This window comes from Chelonoidis abingdonii, chromosome 2 (assembly GCF_003597395.2).
Source record: "Chelonoidis abingdonii isolate Lonesome George chromosome 2, CheloAbing_2.0, whole genome shotgun sequence".
In the NCBI taxonomy this organism is placed as follows: domain Eukaryota; kingdom Metazoa; phylum Chordata; order Testudines; family Testudinidae; genus Chelonoidis; species Chelonoidis abingdonii.
The window spans coordinates 225,021,134-225,041,091 of record NC_133770.1 but is presented as its reverse complement, the minus strand read 5'-3'; the positions used below and the strand labels follow the sequence as shown (position 1 = coordinate 225,041,091).

Here is a 19,958-nt window from a genome sequence, read left to right as displayed (position 1 = left end):
CTTATCATGTATCTGTACAGTTCCTAGCACAAGAGAAACAAAATAGGACATCTAGATGCTAACTATTAAAAATAATTGCATTTTATTGAAGTAAAATACCTTGAAAATACCTGTTATAGGAATCATACACTGAGTTAACTGGTGGTAAAGAGTTGAGCTTCTTCCTTCTAAGAAGTTAGGAGGTGGGGGGAAATAATGGAACATTTCATTCCCACCAAGCAGTGAGAGGGAGGGGATATGGGTTGAGGCAGGGTTTGCTTCAACCAGAGGCAATGGAGCTACTCATCATGCAAGCAACCAGAATGGGGAGAACGAAAGGAACTGCCTAGATCACTGCAGAAATCAGTGACATTTTTGAAGCATGAGGGAAGCTGGTGTGAAGGATTCTGTAATGTGGAGTCACAATTTAGAAAAGCAATGAATTTTTGGTTGTGGGAAAGAAAGAGGTGAAGATCACTGACCCAGACAATGCTGCTTTCCTTTATCCCAGAAGAAAGCCCCACGCTAGCTTCAGGAAACAGACATGCTAATACCAAAATAAAGCCCAAACATGAGTCTTGGTAAATTATTTTTAAAAATCCTTTTTAATGAAGAAATAATTCCATTCCAAAATATAGACACACAATTAAATAGTTTAGTCACTTCAAAATATAACATGTCCCCAGTAGGTTCCAACACACACACACAAAACAATACTTAACAGCAATACAAAAAGCCCACACAATAGTAGTTCTGTTACAATACTAATGAATAGTGTGAAATCTTGAGTGTCTCTACATCTGTCTCAAGTGGTGTCAAGTACAGTAGTTTAAAAATGTCTTACAGTTCTTAGCCTCAAGATGTAACTCTTCATACATTTTTGGTTCAAAGATAAAAATGCCCTCTCTCTCTTCAGGACACAGTGGAGTGCTTGTTGTTCATGGCTCCTTCTGCTGAATTGAACCAATGTGCTTGCAGCAACCTGAGGTTGCATTATTTACAAGGTCTATCTACAATAATTGCCAAGAATTAATAAGGCTGGGAGAAGATGACTAAAAGTAAAGGCAGACACCTGTGCTAAATAATGATTCAACAATTTGGCTCATGCATATAAGAAAATACATATATCACAACAAAGGCCACACACCTTATTATGCAGGTTAGTTAACATTACTACTTACAGATAACCTATTCTCCCCTCAACTTTCAACATTCAAGAACCCTATTTATCTTTACATCCCTGTGTCCTGATTGCAAAGTACTGAGTAGTCCTTCCCTCCGGTGACTGTCAATCGCTCAGGGAGTTTTGACTGCTGTGGTTGGGCATTTGTAGTTAGAAACGGCTACTACTGGGGACCATTTCTGTAACTTTGTCACAACCAAAATAATATCTGACAAACAGTCAAAGACCAACCGTGTAAAAAGTACCCAGCTTTACCACAGGTGGAAAAAAACAACAAAAGCTTAAATTAGAGATTCGGAGAGCCAACTAAAAAGTGCTTCATCTCAGAGCTCTAAAGTAGAAGAGGTCACCTAGAACTCTCTCTGGGATTGCCTTGCTAACACCAGCCTGAGAGAAAACTGGTTGGTTTGTCAACATTTTTCATATTAATCCTGGAGCCCTGGCAATGGATTTACACTATTGCACTTACTTTTAGCATGATGATGATGATGATGATGATGTGTACACAGACATGGGAGTTACGTAAAGTAGCTAATCTAGATGCCGTTAAATGTAACATAGGTTGTTGAATTAGTCAGCCATGGCACGTAGTTGTGTGCTAGCTCACTTTGTCTGTGTTCAGGAAATGCTTAACTTGAATCCTGAGCTGACAGCATTGGCTGTAACTTCACTGTAGTAGTTTTCAGGGTTGAGTGCTAGGCACTAGTGGAAGGCTCACCCATTCCTGAGAAGAGGCTGTAGGAGACACATGCCATCATAGGTATGGTGCCTACCTTTTCAGGCTGGCCTATACCACAGAAGCAAAGACCAGTGATTGGAAGGAGTGGGGGGAAAGCCTACGTGAAGATAGCTGGTTGCAGGAGTGTCAATCTGGGTATCTGAGACCAGGCTCAGATATACAAGGAGATGTGGGCAAGGGGGGTCTGTATCAGCAATAATACTGCATGAAAGTAAAAAAACCAGCAGTAACTCTTTCATACAGATGTACATTCCCTGACACTCAATGTCAGTGAAACAGCCATGTGACTAAAGATTGTGTACAGACATATAGTGAGTGAATTTATTGGGACAAGCTATGGAGCAATCCAGGACACATTCTAAAATGTTACCACGAAAGAAAGGTTAGACAGACATGCTTTAACCTGTTTTACATCAGTACCTCATCAGTCACTGAAGACCGACTGCGCCAGGTGTGGTCTATCTGTATGAAAACCTAGAATTTTCAGGGCTGCTAGACAGTGTCACTTCATTCCTAGGTAATGTCCTAGGTGAGATATTACCAGCTATTTCACTTCAAACTCTGGTCAGAACTACATTTAGGATAACAGTAAGGGCAAGGCAAGCACTATACAACTAACATTTTCAATTTATTAACCTGCATGATCGAAAAGGCCCACTTTCTCTCATAATTCTCCCCTGGGTAAGATAAAAAGTTAAGAGTTACTAGCAGAAACAATACTCTAGTTCTGTAACCCTCTGCCTATTCTTTCAAAAACAACAACTCTCTTTTCCTTGTGTATTTCACTGATTGCAAGTCTCCATTCAGCTCCACGAGTCTCACTACATATTTTCAAGAATGCATGCAGAACATCTGGTGGCTGGCTAAGGCAATACACATTTGGAAATGAAAGGAAACAATCGAAAGCGCACTTTAAGCCTATATATTTAAAGCTGAAGGCCTCAAAAATAACATGATGGAGAAGGGAAAAAATGGAAAGAGCCGATTTGTTGAACACATGTTTACTAAAGCTAAAACATCAATGAAACAATACCATGGAAGATTATACATAACTTCAGTCAGTTTAGGGATCTTATGGCACCTGTGGTTTATAAACAGCTTTAGTAACGAGTATTTCAAAACATAGTTCACAGTTTTAAGAAGATCTGTGTTGATTTAAAAACTAGATTCTATATAATTTGAATGTTGCCTTTTGTATATGATATCTATTTGGAAAAAAAATATTTACACTAACTTCTATGGCTGATTTGTTAGATTACTTCGAAAGAAAACATTCTTAAGTTACACGTTAGCCCTAAATTAGAGGGTTTTTTTAGTGCATTTTGTACAAGTCTTTTATGTAAAAGACTTTTAAACAAATTGCAAACATAGTCTGGTACTTTGCTTTTGGGCTACTAAATATATACACTCAGGAGTATAATCATTCAGTGTTAAATGCATAATTGCAGCTTTTTTATTTCTTCTCTGAAAGAAAAATTTACAGTGTATAGTAAACTGTTCTACTAAAATCTTGAAGTATTCAGAAATCAAATTGAAATCTATAAACAGTATTGTCATTGTAAACTGAATAGGTTCAACATCATGTGCAAAGGGTTTACATGTTTTGTTGAGACTGCTATTATTTGTAACAGCAGCACACATTTCAGCCTGCTTTCTTCATCGGTAATGAGCCATGTTACAGAAGATGTAGCTAATATAAGTTAGCTTTAAACAAAAGTCTTTTTCTCAAAACACACACCTACAAACTAGAACTCTTAGAACAAAAGTACTGTGCTACAGTCCTCGGAAATTAGTTAGTCATTTGATTTTTTTGTCAAGAGATGCTGCACTTGTTGTTTCCATTCTTCTGTGAAGTTTGCAGCCAGGTTTTCTTCATCATCGGTTCGAATGCAGCTCTCCTCATCGTCAGTTCTTACATAGCTTTCGTTGTCTGTCTGATTGCAGCTTGCCTGTTAAACAACGTTTAGGAGAACTTTTAAAAGGGAAAGTTGTCTTAAAACACACACATGCAAACATTTCAAACAAACTCTTCACATGCTGCATTATCAAGAAAACAAAAAGCCACCCAATTCTCTTGGTTACAACTTAGGTATTAAAGGTGAAACCCACTATATCTATGTAAACCTCAACTATTCAAGCTCTATGCAGGGGAAATTACAGAAGAGTTGGAATCGACTCCCACAAAACAGGGGCAGAATTTAGGACTGCTCTGCACTCTTCCAGCTCTGGTGGTTATGAGTAGTGGCCTGAAACCTTCTGTGCTATTTATACAGGGTACTGGGGCAACTGGAATTGCATAAACACAGATCTCTTGATGCTCCCATTTCCTGCTCCAAGGTGTAGCCCTCCATGCTGGCTGGGCTGGTGTGGAGATAATTTCTACTGTGTGCAGGAGGTGCAGATACTCATGTGTAGCCACTCTGCTAGCAGCACCCACCCTGACAGCCCCCACATGGGAATTTAAGCAGGGTGGAGCACCTCGCACTGAACCTACACTCTCAGGTTAATTTCATCTTATGGGTGTAAAAGTTGATCTGCCGAAAATGTAACTAGCTCAAAAATAATGCTGGATTGTACCTCTCAAGCAGGATGCTCCTCTTTGATGAGTGCTTTCTTATCCCGCGCAATTAATGGCATCATGTGTTTCTAGAATTGAACCCTTCCAAGTTTTATTCAGTGATGGAAAACTTCTGATGTTCCAAGGTGTATCTGAGGAACTAGTTTTGGGCAACACCGGGAACACGTTCTTTTGATATATTCCTCCTGGGGAGCATAGTTCTCTCCTCCTCTTTATACCTCCCCACTTCAAAGTTAAAGGGATTATGGTTTATCTTATCCTCTTTCCCTGAACTATTTAGTACAGTCAAATTACCTGCAGTACTGCTGCTGGTAACATATGGGATGGCAATATATGGCCAATGGATCCTTTTCTATTCTATAAGGCTAAAAGTTGGAGTGGAAGAGGGCAGGTATCTGAATTTGTTTAAACATCAAAGATTCAATTTGCAGTTTAAGTTGGTTCTTATTTAGGCTCATAGTTTTTGATGGCATCATTATAATCCACAAGAGCAAAGTATGAGGGATGTGTGAGGCGGCCAGAACATTACTGTACACACACTATGCTTTAGATGAATATTTGTGGGTGTGAGAAGGGGTTATTATAGATTTCCAGGATGCTTCTTTTTGTTCCAGACCTGGCATTGGGATGAAGAGATGGTTGTATACAAGAAATGAGTGCCACTGAATTACAGAATTATATATACACTGAAGGGTTCTACTGATGATATAATCAATCACAAGTTGAAGCTCAAGTGATTAGTAATAGCGGAGTCCCCTCCCCCCCAGTATTTATAACTTCATCCACAGTTTATTTCCTGTTGTAGTATAATTTATTGATTAAAAAATCCTAGTATTCATGCAGCATTAAAGTTGAAAAATCATGCACTGAACGTTAAGGTCGCTCGCTCCTCCAAAGTTAATTTGGCCACAGTGCATATCTAACATTTCTATGTTATAAACTACTAACAAAGAATAATACATTAAGAGTCATATTAAAGAGGAAAAATAAAATATTACACATGTGGTCTGTAGCTCAGTTAATATAGCAGGATGGGAATAACCTAACTTTTGAACTTTATTACATAGTGAGAGCTTGATTTTTTTTCAAACTTAATGTTCCATGTAATGCTATTTTTATATTAATGTGCCTTTTTAGAATAATATGTAAGCCTTGAACTATTTGGCTTTGGGATCCTACAAGTTTTGCCAGCAGAACACATATGTAAAGCTAAATGCAATTTTTTTTGGCAAGTATTAAAGTTGCTGAGAGAGTTACATTCTTTAGGGCCCCAAAACTATTTGCAAGTTTGGGTCAAATTTGACATAGTTCTGGCTGAAAAAAATCTGAAAACAAACATTTCAAAAATGCCAAAATAAACCATTCTGATATTTTTTTTTCAAATCGACATTTCCTTTGGCAATGTCATTTATGTTGATTCAAATCAACATTTGAAATGTTGTATTCAATTGGTTTTTGTTTTTCTTTGTTTGGATGAGAAAAACTAAATTTTTCAGTTTGGTTCAGAGCAACCATCCATCCCCCCCCATTTTCAACCCCTTGGTCAGGGGCGGCTCCAGACACCAGCACGCCAAGCGCGTGCTTGCGGCGGCAAGCCACTAAGGGCGCTCTGCCGGTTGCTGCGAGGGCAGCATGCCTGCAGAGGGTCCGCTGGTCCTGCAGCTTTGGTGGACCCTCCGCAGGCATGCCACCAAAGGCAGCCTGCCAGCTGTGCTTGGGGAGGCAAAATGCCTAGAGCCGCCCCTCCCCCTGGTTCAGGCACTTAACCAAAAAAATCACTTATTTGCTCAGTTCTGCATGTAAGTTTATTGGTTCTGGACCCATGCTTAGGACTCCCTAGCACAGTGGCATTCTCATCCATAGACAAGTGTGGCAGACACACTTAAAATGCACAGAGGAAGAGAGAAGTTTCCTAATCTTGGTGTCTTTAAATAGAGCTGACTTAATTGTACACGTCCTTTCATGATTTTTTTTCTTCATAGGATTCATAGATTCTAAGGCCAGAGGGAACCATTAAGATTGTCTACTCTGACTCCTGTATAACCCAGGCCATAGGACTTCGCTGAATTAATTCCTGTGTGAACTAGAGCACATTTTTTAGAGAAACATCAAATCTTGATTTCAAATGGAGAATCCACCACAATCCTTGGTATATTGTGCCAATGGCTAATTATCCTCTGTTCAGAATTTGTGCCTTAGGTCCAGTCTGAATTTGTGTAGCTTCAACTTCAAGCCATCAGATGTTGTTATGCTTTTATTTACTAGACAGAAGAGCTCTCTATTATCAAATTTCTGTTCCCCGGGTAGGCACTTATAGCCTGTGATCAAGTTACCCTTTAACCGTCTCTTTGATAACCTTAATAGAGTGACTCCCTGAGTCTATTGCTGTCACTGTACCTATTACGTTTGTGGGTCTAAAGCTACTTGGCTTGTGGAGCTTAGAAGCTCTATTGAGTTCCAGTAGACTAAGGTGTCCTAAACAAATATACTGATAACCAAAACATCATTACAATGGATCTGAAAAAAATGTATACAAAACAATCTAGTGTGCATGTGTGATGTTTCTGACTTTAAACATTCATAAAATAAAACTTCTGAACTTTCTTCCCACTTCTCTTGCTTTAAAGTCTCTCAGAGATCTAAAAGCAAGACATGTTTGGCATTTCTAGCTTCACTCCTTTTCTGAGTTGAGTGTAATATGCCTGGGTGGAACATAGGGGCAAACTGTTCCTTTCACATTCATAATTTAGGGCCTGATTTAAGCCCATTGAAGTCAAAGGAAAATACTCCCATTGGCATCAATAGGTGTTGGATTTGGCTCTCAACTACAGCAGAGAACTAAAATGCAAATAAAAATAATTTAAAGTGAGACTTAATAAAGAATCCCCTTCTCTCTATACTCTCCTACATGCTAGTACCTTAACCATGGCTTTCAGGAGCTTTACACACCTTACAATTGTTTTAAAAACAATAAGCATTAATTGAAAAATGAACTGGATTTGACTGAGTAAATGTCGCCATGGCATCACAACCAAAGATATTGCTTTAAAGAGTACAATAAGCTGAAGTTCACATGGGACCACACTCACGCCACAACTTACCCCTCTTTAATATGTCACACCTGCATTCAGTAGTGGCCTGCTTCTGTTCCCATTGATGTAATTGGCAAAAGTCCACTGGCAGCTATGGGAACCAGATTAGGCCTAAACTCTATTTTAAGTAAAATAACTTAAAAATGTTTATGCTCAGACAATTTCAAGTTCTATTTTTAGTTTCATCTAGTGAAAGCTGAAACCACTTTTCACCTTGTGCTTAGACAATGTTAGTCTGTTGCTCCATTTATATATATATATACACACACACCTACACATACACACACACACATGGTATATAAAAATAATCGCCACTTATTTTAGTATGAAAATCTTAAATTGAAAACATGATTAAATGATATTTTATATGTTACAAGAACCCACTTGCTCTCTTGAGACTGCATTTGTTATATTTATATCAGATGTTTTCAGGATCACTTCCAGAGACTCTCCTGTAGCATTATTCCAAAATGTAAATAGGATATAATAATTTTAAATAATGATGATGAAGTGTATAGCTTTATAAATCAGAAAACAAATGGAGTTCTGTCTGTCAATCATATAATTGTATTCATGTCTATAATGCACTGTTCTGACTTGTCCTCTCATTCTTCTTAATAAACTTTATTTTATAAGAGCAGTTCCAGGGGATTATTGTTTTGGGGTAGAAAAACCACTTGGCCTTTCACCTAACACCTGTGCAATACAATGCTGATAGTATTTCTATACAGAATTTGTTGATCTCTAAAAATAACTGCTTTTTATAGTCAACAGCAGGGGTTCCCAAGAAATAGAAATACAGATCTGACAGCCCCTTGCTATAGTTACGCAGTTGGCAGGACTCAAGCTAGTGCTTTAACCACTGCAGCCTGTATAAATTGTTTGGAGTTTCTCTTTCCAAAGTGATGAAATATTAATAACAAATAAAGTACAAAAGATATATTGTTTTTTCCTGAAGTAAATGGGCTTGTGTACTATGGATTCTATCCACTACTTGAGTGGGCTATTTTAAATTGTATCACACAATCCTGTGCAGATGTTGCATCGATAAAACACAGGTTGCTGTCTTAGGCTAAAAATATAGGGTGAAATCCTGACTTCGTGAAGTCAGCGGTAGTTTTGCCGTCGCTTTCATTGAGGCCAAGTTTTCCCTTAGAGGATAGAATTTTCTAAATGCTCAGTGTTGGCCTAACTGCTCCCACTGAGGTCAACAGGTGTTTTACCGCAGACTGCAACAGAAGTAGAGTTAAGTCAACACAGAGCGCTTTCAGAAATCCCACCCATCATGTGCTGTGCTAACTTCAAATGTTTCAGAAAAGAGCCAAGAGATGAGATGCTAACTGAACCTTCCGAGCCCACCAACCAGGGCGGGGATGCAGATTTTCAGATAATCTGTACTTTTGTGTAACTTGGCTTTTCTTACAACAATATCTTAGCCTTGACGTTTCTAGCTGGAAGCAGAAAGTGCAGAGGTTTGCTAAAGTTAAAATATTAGAAGAAGTTACCTGAACTTTTTTAAACAAACATAAACAAATAATTAAGATAAAAAAAAAAAGTTTTACCTGAATTTGGGAAGGGTTTCAGATAATTTTTTACTTTATCAGCATTTCACCCACTGTAATTTTAATTTATAATAATGTATATAAAAGCATATGCTACATGAATATTTGAACTCTCTATACTTCTATAGACATTCATTATTGCAGCACGATCTGTTTTCATAACCTAGTAACTTGACTGGTAACTAACAATTCTAGTATGTTGAAAGAAGAAAATGTGTTTCTATAGCTGCTCACTTTCCAGGCACATACCAAGGCTGCTGAGGAGGTGAGTATAACCTGATGGGGGTATGGAAATAGGAACATGTGTCATGGTGTATACTTATTCAGTTGTGATATTTTGTCGGATTGCTGTTTGTTTTTTGTCCCACTGATGGCTTTCAACTATTATTTGAGAGAGGGCTTTAAAAAAAATAAATAGCAGCTTTTAATTCCCATCCCCCAAAGTGCTTTACAAACAAAGGCCCAAATTCTAGCATCAGTTACAGGCATATCACTCCTAATAAACTCACTGGACATTGCACACCAGTAGCAGAGGGCCAAATTTTGCCATCACACTGACATAAACAAGAAGTACTTTGCCAATTACTAAAATGCAGCCTCCTCTTAGATGAAACACGGCAGCCACTTAACAGTGCACATCAACACTACTTGGAACCGAAAGAGAAGATGATCCCATATAGATTTGAAACTCTAGATGGGATTTAAATAGTGGAAATTTATTTCATTGTGTTAGAACTTGTCGAGGAAGCCTAGTTTCATAACTTAAACTCCTGCTAGAGGTGGCATGGTCATTGGTTTTACTTCTCATCTGCAAAGTGCTCCTTAATGCCATACTGGGGCACTGGCTAAGCTCAAAAGTGACAAACTGTACTTCATTAGAGATGATGGGTACTTAGTGATAGTTGTGGGTAATGGCATTTGATACATGAGTACTATCCATCTTAAGCATTTATATGGCACCATAGGTGCGCCAACTCCATGGGTGCTCCAGGCTGGTGCACCCATGAAAAAAAATAGTGGGCGCTCAGCACCTGGTGGGCCCGCTTCTGCTCCCCCCATTGCCTCCCGCTCACCAGCGATCAGGTGTTCAGTGGTATGCAGGAGGCACTGGGGGGGAGGGGAAGAGAAGGAGCAGGGGCAGGAAGAGGCAGAGCAAGGGTGGGGCTGGGCAATGCGTCGGGGGGACATGCCCAGATGCCAGGGAGTGGAAGGGATGGGGGTGGGGGCATGCAGGAGCAAAAGTGGTGGGATCAGCCCCTTCTGGCCGCTGGGACATTGCTCTGCAGTGTGGTGGGCTGGCGGCTGCCTAAGTCAGCCTGGCTGGGGAGGCAGCTTCTGGTCCCCATCTGGGCTCAGGTGCTAGGAAGCAGAGCAAGTTGGAGTCCCCACAATCCCCGGGACACTTCTGGCTTGTTCAGCCGCAGTCCCCAGCAGCCGAGCCTGGGCAGGGAGTTGAAGCTGCCTCCCCAGCCAGGCTCTCTCAGCCAGCTGCTGGGCTGCAGAGCAGTAATCGGGAGGGGCCGGTGTTAGAAGCGGCTCTCTCCTGCTCCCCACTATGGCTTCCTTCTTCCTGGCCAGGGAGAGTGCCAGAATGTGCCGGGGGGCCAGGCGCAGGTAACATGCAGCGGGGACAGCGTGGTGGCCCTGGGATGGCATGGTGGGGGGGTTGGCGTGGGGAGAGGAACATGTGACGGGTCATGTGACCTCCCCTTTACATAGTGCCCCCTCAGTATGGGGAGTACCAGTCGTCTATGGTGGGGCACGTTCGAGGGAGGGGGCAGAACAGGGTGGGAAGAGGTGGGGCCTTGGGAGAAGGAGTGGGGTCAGGGTAGGGCACTCACCTGGGAAATCAGAAAGTTGGCACCGGTGTATGGTACCCATTCCTGAAGTACCTCACAATTTGTAATCTATTTATCTGTACAACACCCCAGTGAGTCAGGGAAGTACACAAGGGGAACTGACGCATAGAGCAGGGAATTGAACCCCTGTCTCCTGAAGTCCAAACTAGCGTCGTAATCACTGGATCATTCTCTCTCTCTCATGGCCACTTAATGCATTGCCATTAATAGCTAAGAAGACCATTTGCCCTTCTGCGTAACAGAGTAAGGTAATAAAATAAAAGAGTGTGTGGGAATGATCCTCGGCACTTTGACCACACTTTTGATGGCTTATTAGGCATGGTTTAGAGATAATTCATGCTTGGATGTCTGGAAATAAGCAAGGGAGGAAACAGCATCATCATGCGTGCACATGAAGTAGAAGGCGCAGTGTATCTGAATTACAAGTTTTCAGTTGAAAAGATTCTCCTATATTAAGGTAATACTTACTTGAGAGGAGAGTGATAGAAGGATATTGCACTCAACCTTGCAAACTGACCTGTAGATAACAAAGGACATAAAACAAGAAGATGACAAGTTAAGCCAGTGAGCAGCCAGGCCAGTGTATTATTTGGAATAAAGCCATGCACAAGAGAGGAAATAAGAGAGAACAATAATGAAGACAGGAAATAAGACTAAGGAAAACTGTCTCTTACAATACATTCAGCAAGAAACTATAACAAGACCATATCTGCTAACTGACATGGGAGTGTAAGCGCTGTTAGCGTTTAGGTTTGTGCATTAAGTGTGTCCCTCCTGATAACACTTGTTATTTGCTACATGCTTAAGAGGAAGCGGAAAAAGATGATGCTTTTGAGGCTTCTTATCACAGGCTCTTTTGTACCATGAAGTTTGCTGCTGCCACATAGCAGAAAAGCACTCTCTTTGCGGACAGTCTGGTTCCATTTAAACGCTAGTGTCTCAGAGTTTCATTTGCAAAAGCTTGCTTGAAGGTCACACAGACCAAAAACACTCGGTATTGTGCCGTCATCTCTTATGCAATAATAAGTCTACCTGTCCATCTAAAAGTACTGCTTTTACATATAGCGAGACAGAGAAATACATGTAATATCATTCTTGAACCAACAAAGGATACTGTAAGCCTAGTAGCAGTAATTTTCTTATCAGATTTTTTCAGTTGACAGTTGTATTATGACAGCAACTACAGCCATCCTTTGTTTTAGGCTATCTAATCAAATGGGAAATTTTTATGAATATGAACAGTAAGAAATACCATATTAAATTCTAGAGGCTGGATTCAAACTACACAATTCTTCCTATCACCATTCCCTGGAACATTTGAAAAATAAATGTACTCGCTTTTTCTTCTTTCTTTAAAAATATAGATAAAGCTAGCTCTATGTTCTTTGACTTTAAAGACTATCCAGGGATATCAGTGGAAAAAGATCTTGAATAATGAAATAGTATGCATTAATCCCAAATCAGAGAAGAAAGCCAAGGCCACATCAGATGTTCTAGTGACTCAAAAAGACATAATCTTGCTAACTCTCATTCATTCTAGCAGCTCTTACTCAAGTACTCCCAATGGCACCATTCATGTTAGTACTAACACAATTGAAGGTTTGCATACTAGGAGCCATGGTCATCACTTGAAAATGTTTTCTAGTAAACAAATGTTTTCTGTTATCAAATAATTTCTGAGTAGAACTCTACAGCTTAGAGGCAAAGTGTTAAGTTTCCTCAGGAAAAGTTTACAGACTGAACTCTTCTTTTGGGATGAGCATTTCCTATCATCCAATTTAATCATTTTTTAAAAAGTTAGTTCTTTTCTGGTTTTAATTTCTATTTTTTTCCCAAGCGGAAACAAGACAGGTTTAATATTCACCCTTCGTGAAATTTGCCCCAATGAAGTTTTCCATTGACTTCAATGGGGACAGGATTTAACGCGTTGTCTTTCTGGGACTATTTTGGACTACAGCATAAAAGCCAATTTTGAGGAAGCAACAATACTGGAAGGTATCTGACAAAATTTCTCTCTCCCACCTCACAAATAATGGCTGTAATTCTGCAGGCTCTCCCCCACCCTCTTAATTTTATGCATTTGCGTAATCCCATTGTAATTAGTGTGACTATTCATGCAAGTTTAAAAACATGTATTTGTTAATGGAGCTGCGCTGCAAGGTACGAATATTGGCCAGATCAGTACACTGTTCCCTTTATTGAAAAAATTGAGTGTCAGTAGAAGTAGAGAAATTAATGCCATAATGCTTGGCCGATGTCATTGTTAAGGTGTTCCTGCTACATAATAAAATCATTGCTTTCCATGTTCTAACTCAGCAGCAGCAGTTCCACTTACTCAGCAGAAACGTAAGGACTGCCTCCTTTTATCATTTGTTATCTTGGGTAAAAACACTGGCAGAACATTGAGGTGTTGCCCATTGTTGCCATATTGAGACGTTGCATAGCAAGGATGAGGACGAAATGTCATTGTGTCCTCAAAGACCATCACAATGAAATTACTTTCTGTGAGCTACGTAGTCTTGTACAGCAGATTTATGTAAAAACTATGAAATTCAAAACCAATGGCAACCCTGATGTGAGCCAATAGACATTTTAAAATCTGGCTCACTCTGATTTTTACATCTGGATGATCAGAGGAGGAGTAACTTAAAACAGGCACTGATCTCTTCCACCATGCAAACGTGCACATCATTTACTAGACAGGCAAGATATGTTGAGAGTCCAAACGTGCAGGGCCAGTTGGCTTGAAACCCCTTGCGGCTCTTGAAGCTACAGGTGCACTTTCCTAATCACCAGGTCACTTATTCACAAGCCAGGTCCCCCAGGCTGAGCCCTCACTGCCCTATTTCACCAGATGCAGCAGCTGGACCTTTGAAATATCATGTGACTCACTCCAGACCCTTTCCCCCATCCTAGATTATGACAAAAACATCTTATTTTAAAAGGACTGGTTCAGTGGCTCTAGTCCCCTAAAATGGAGAGAACATCATAGATGCTTTATGTTATTAAACAAAAAACTGAGCTCAACATGCATACAGTCTCTACAATACAAAGCATTCTTGTGTGAGAGGCTTGGTCGAAATTGATTGGCAGTGGCAATTATGAAGGATTAGCTAATGACCTTGTGAAGGTTAATGTCAGCCTTAAGCAAGTCAACTGATGAGCTCTTTCTGAGCACTCTGTGTGTGCGTTTGTGTGTGTAAGATCTATCTATCTATCTATCTATCTATCTAGGGGAGGCAAGAGAGGAGAGAGTTTTGAGAATAATATATTTTTAAAATCTGGAAGCACCAGCCACTGACAAGAAATTGCAGATAGTTGCCTACTGCAGCACAATATCCTTTCTAAGCCAGGGGACTATTTGGTGGGTTCCTTTCTTACCTGGTAGGCTTCATCCTGCAGCTTTTGTTTCAGATATTCCTCCATCTTGAGCTCATTTTCCAGCTGGCGGACAGAGTCGTTTTCATAGTTATCATCATCTGCTCTAACATAGGGGTCTCCATCTTCTGTAACCCTAAAGACAATTATTAATAAATAGCCTCCTAAGATGAATTATATTCAATATTAAAAGAACTTCCCTATTTTAATGAAAACAGAGAGAAAAGCAGGATCTATGTTTTCAACTCCATGTACATTTTCTTGAAGTTATTTTTATTTTTGCAGCCCTTCCTCAAGTTCCACCTCTGCAGTGATTTAGCACCCATGAAAGAGATTAAGGGACATGCCCTACTAAACGTGCATTCACAGTCCAATCATGCTCCCATTGAAGTCAATGACAAACGTTCTCAAAAGCTTCCTTGAGAGTAAGATTTGGCTCTATAGATCTGCACTGAAGCTAATGGAGTCAATGGAAAGACTCCCATTGACTTCAGTCGATTTTGGAACGGGCCTTAAATTAGAGTTCATTGAAAAGTTTCTGATGAAACATGCCATTTCACTGACAGCAAAACATTTCTTGAAGACATACTGATTTCAGTGAAGGTTTAGATGGGATAGTCCAGGGTGGGTGAGACAGAAAAAGAGAGACTCTTTTGATCTGAAAATGGAAGTTTCAATACAACTCTAACTTGTGAAAACCTTTGAAAGGCTTTATTTTCATTCCACAGTGCAACAAAAACAAATTTTGAAATCTTGAAAGTTGTTGTAAAACAGAATTGTCATCTTTCAGCCAGCTCTATGTTAAACCATTAAAATTTGCCAACTGTACTCTAGCAAAACTTCACAAATAAAAAGGCTCAGCTGCTGAATTTCCTAATGGAAATCCAATAAGGTCGCTTCTTATTATGGGCTCACAAAAGTCTCAGATTGGAATCAAGAGTATCAACTGATCACTTCTTGCCGTGACTCCTTTAGCTTAGAGAGCTCATTATTATTGTATAGGCAAAGAGCATCTCCCCAGTTAGATTTAGTTATGTTACTGGGAGAAATATCATAATTTCAATACAAAATGAATTAAAAAAATAGAGAAGGTACCCACATGTCACTGCGAATGGTGCCAGTGGCAGCTGCACTGTGAATATATCCTGGCTTCCGGGCATTGATTTGTGCAAGGAAAGCCTTTTCAGAAGTCGGTGATGGAACAAGATCATCAAAATGAGTCCGTCCAAACTCAGAATCCACGTTACTCTCCGTCTCGCTGCCCATCTCTGTGAGCCACAAAAGGTGATTATGGCTACATTTACTTCTCACATGTGCTGGTAGGCTTGGTTCATTTCTCTAAATATTCTCCTGTTTCTCCAACTTAGAATTCCAATATCTCTCAACTGTGAATACACTAGTATGTTTCAGGCAACATGGATGCTGGGGCCATATGTTCTCTCTCTATTTACAGAGTCACCTCTTGTTTCTGTGGTGGCACAGCATAATAGAGCATCTGCAGACATTTGCATATGATGCGAAAAAGGACACCACAGTATATGCCATTTGGCACAGCTAGAAGTCTAGACTCAGGAGAACTTGGACATTGCACATCAGGATACAGGTGCATTGTTGTGCTACTGACACCTTTTTAAAAATAATTAAGATGCACCAAAATGTTATTTTCTGAAAAAACAAATATCGAAGCTTTAATTGCATCTGGGTGTCTGTAGCTTTCAAAATTACCACTTCTAGGTTTTCTTTCCATAAAATACAAAAATATCCAGAACTCCATTTAGGTGTTTTTTCCTCAGCTCCCTTTTATTTATTTTTAAATATATGTTAAATGATTGTACCGTGATAATGCTCTTAAGCCTCACGCACCTGAGTTTAGCTCTTTCACCAGAGAAGACATGGTATTGGTAATCGAATCTGCTGCTACTAGTAAGTCATTTCTTAAATTTCGCCTTGTGCCTGAGGCAGGAAAAAGAAAAACCCCCCACAAAGTTAAGATTTTTCTCAAAGGACAAATTATGGCTTTGTGTATGAAGTAGTTTTAACGTTATCCTAAGTTGCCAACATAATAATTTCAAGGATTCAAGTCCTTCCAAAGGGACACAAGCAAAACTTATATGCAGAACAGCTTCACTTTCTTACACTGCATGCAGCAGCAGCTCAGTATCAGGCTTCATTAATTCACAATGCCAGAAACTTAGAAGTTATTAATAACAATCAAACTCACATTTGTGTGGTGACACTAGCAGACCAGGGCTAAGAGATGAAATGTCTGGGGGAAGTGGACTGAAGTTATTTCTCCCTAAGTTTCCATGGGTTTAATGACTGTTATTGTATACATATGGTCGATGTTGAAGAAACATGGTTGATTTCATTAGGCCTTATATGGATTTTCCTTTCCCACCCCATTCATGGTATCTTTTGGAGCTTAGGAATCTGCTTGTATTTTCCATAACTGACTCCCATTTTAAAAAACAACAACCCAGCAGGGTGGGTGGAACTAGGGTGGGCTGGGAGGGACAACAGTGGGAGTCAGCATGGAAATATCAGTGGGGATTCTGCCCCCCCCAACTCCTTTACACCTGGGGATGGAGGTGAGAGGGGGACTCAGAGGGGCTACAGCAGCTGCTGAGCAGGTAGGAACCACCAGGACCCCACTTCCCTCCCTGGAGCTGGCTGCCCCCCCAGCCAAGACTGAGTAGCTCCCTTTGCTCCCTCTCCTACCCCCTATTCACAGCAAACTTCTGCCTACCCTGAAAGCCACTACCCCCACCATCAATAGCCCTTTGCTGCTGAGACCCTCTTTCCAATACAGGAGGGTCTAGATGTTGTTTCCTGCAGAACTCCTCAGTACCGCCTTAAGCATCAATCAGGGAAGGTTATTAGAGAGCAAAGTGCAATCCTTCAGCCTCAGGGCTGACACGGTTGGTATAGTGTGCTCCCAGCCTATGCTATCACAGAGTCCCAAACTCATATCCTAGTGTAGTTGAACAAACTATATATAAATAGACCCAACCCTTAAAATCCTAGCTAACTTCAGAGGGGATGATGCATAGAAACTAGCAGGATTTGGCGTCTGGAATGTCTTTTAAACTGACAGCCCTTAAAATTGTTGATCTCAAGTCATAAATTCTCCTGAAGAAAATGACTGCAGGAAAGTAACTCAAAGACTCTCTCTCTCTTTCTCTCTCCCTCTCTCTCTCTCTCTCACACACACACATTTCTGAGAAGAGTTGTAATGCCTTCTCAGCTTCACATCTATACAGACTTTTACATCTATTCTCTAAGGGTATGTCTACACTACAGAATTATTCTGATTTTACAGAAACCGGTTTTTGGAAACAGATTGTATAAAGTCGAGTGCACGCGGCCACACTAAGCACATTAATTCAGCGGTGTGTGTCCATGTATTGAGGCTAGCGTCGATTTCCGGAGCGTTGCACTGTGGGTAGCTATCCCATAGCTATCCCATAGTTCCTGCAGTCACCCTCGCCCACTGGAATTCTGGATTGAGATCCCAATGCACGATGGTGCAAAAAAAGTGTCACGGGTGATTCTGGGTAAATGTCGTCAGTCAATCCTCCCTCCATGAAATCATGCCAGCAGACAATATTTTGCGCCTTTTCCCCGGATTGCCGTGAGACCCTAAGCAGGCAACCATGGAGCCAATCAGCTTTGTTCCACCCGTCACCATATGGTACTGAGGCTGCTAAAGACCCGAGGTACTGCAGCGCTACACAAGCAGCCTCCCCTTGCCTTTTGCAATTAGCAACGAGGGTTACCAGCCCTACTGATACCGTCTGCTGCGTTGCCAAGTTTTGACAATGCTGGTTACCAGTGCATAGACTGTAAACGTCTGCATGCATGTGGGTGCCCTGGCGCTCGTGAGGTCGGTCCGGGGCGCTAATGGACATAAATGTGAAATGACTCCCAGGTCATCTCTTCTTCTTAATTTGTCTAAGTGGAGAGTCAGTCTGCCCAGAATATCATAGCCAGCCTACTAAAGAACCAGAGAGGCCAAACGGCCGCTCTGGAGTTCAGAAGCCCGCAGAACATTTCCCCATCAGAAATGATTGAGACCCTGCATGGGCATTTGCTAGGGTGTTCCACCCTGCAACAATGCCAACCGTTGCTTCCTCTCTACCCCATGGCCTTCCTGGTCGACTACGTGTCAGTATCCCCCTACCCATTTGTGATGAAGTAATAAAGAATGCGAGGAATAAGAAACAACACGGACTTTTATTGGCCTCTTGCAGCAGAGATCAAAGGGAGACGGCAGGGAATGCCTCTAGCTGCTACGATATTCCAGGCAGGAGATAGTGAATCGCCATTAGACCAAACCTTAAGAAGAGATGACCTGGGTAGTCATCCCCCATTTTTGCCCACGGCACCCTCCAGCTGACCCTCACCTAAGGTCAGCCAGGAGCATTCATGGGACAACAATGAATGGATAGTCAGTTCCTATCTGTACCGCATTCTTTGCCGCCTGGCGTCGCTAAGGCAAGGGAAGGGCAAGGGATGTGGCTAAGTGTAGCGCTGGCCAGCACCAAGATACGTTGCCCTCCAGCGGCAAGATCCAAGTAATAATATCGGGTGACGTTGGAAAACAACGGGCAATAAGATAATAAACAAAAAGAAAACAAAAAAAGTTTAAAAAATAAATAAAAAAAGAAATAAAAAAATAATAAAAAAAAAAAAATAGACACAAAAAATAAAATTAAGGTTTTTTTTTTTCCCTTGGGCCTTCACGAGGTGAGTGGGGGGCAGACGAGAATATTACCTTTCTGCTGATAAAACGCACCTGCCCGTACAGATGTTTTTGACCCCACCTAGCGCCTTTGGGAGCTCAGCCAAGAACTTCAAATAGGTTCGAGAGTGGGGGGCGGGAAAATCCCCCATGAAGCAACAGCAAGCAATCATTTTGCGCCCTTTTCCTGGATGCCCGGGCAGACACCATAGCAGGGCAACATGGAGCCCAATCAGCCTGTTTCCACTTCACCATATGTCTACTGGATGCTGCTAACAGACGATGGTACTGCAGCGCTACCAAGCAGCCATCCCCTTGCCGTTTGCAGTTAAGCAAAGGGCCGTTACCAGCCTACTGTACCGTCTGCTGCTTTGCAGTTGACAATGACGGTTACCAGTCATACTGTACCGGTCTGTCTTGTCATGGTGCTCCTGGGCCGATTCTCAGGAGACTGCATTGTTACCTGATGAGCTCTGCGTGGTCACTTCTGCTGTGAGCGCTCCATGCTGGGCGAACAGGAAATGAAATTCAAAAGTTCTCAGGGCTTTTCCTGTCTACCTGGCCAGCGCATCCAAGTTCAGACTGCTGTCCAGAGCGGTCACAATGGTGCACTGTGGGATAGCTCCTGGAGGCCAATATCGTCGAATTGTGGCCACACTAACCCTAATTCGAAATGGAAACACTGTTTTCAGCGCTACACCCCTCGTCGGGGTGGAGTACGGATATTGATATTAAGAGCCCTTTATATCGAAATAAAGGGCTTCGTTGTGTGAACGGGTGCAGGATTAATTCAGTTTAATGCTGCTAAATTCGAGATAAACTCGTAGTGTAGACCAGGCCTATGAGG

At 41.2% G+C, this 19,958-nt stretch overlaps 1 protein-coding gene across 19 annotated transcripts in view; it reads right to left on the bottom strand.

Moving 5' to 3' along the window:
* Window positions 1–1,102: 1,102 nt before the first annotated feature.
* The window catches only part of DTNA (dystrobrevin alpha), a 319,437-nt gene continuing 300,581 nt past the window's right edge, over window positions 1,103–19,958 (bottom strand). For 11 of the 19 annotated variants that reach the window (XM_075062987.1, XM_075062988.1, XM_075062992.1 and 8 more), the window contains 4 exons: window positions 16,234–16,323; window positions 15,470–15,638; window positions 14,374–14,506; window positions 1,103–3,853 (listed from right to left, as the gene is read on the bottom strand). In XM_075062987.1, coding sequence (XP_074919088.1) covers window positions 3,695–3,853; window positions 14,374–14,506; window positions 15,470–15,638; window positions 16,234–16,323 — 551 coding nt within the window. In that variant the 3' untranslated portion in view covers window positions 1,103–3,694. Of the gene's footprint in view, window positions 3,854–11,460; window positions 11,510–14,373; window positions 14,507–15,469; window positions 15,639–16,233; window positions 16,324–19,958 lie in introns of all 19 variants that reach the window. The other 8 variants (XM_075062989.1, XM_075062990.1, XM_075063004.1 and 5 more) reach the window with 1 other exon arrangement.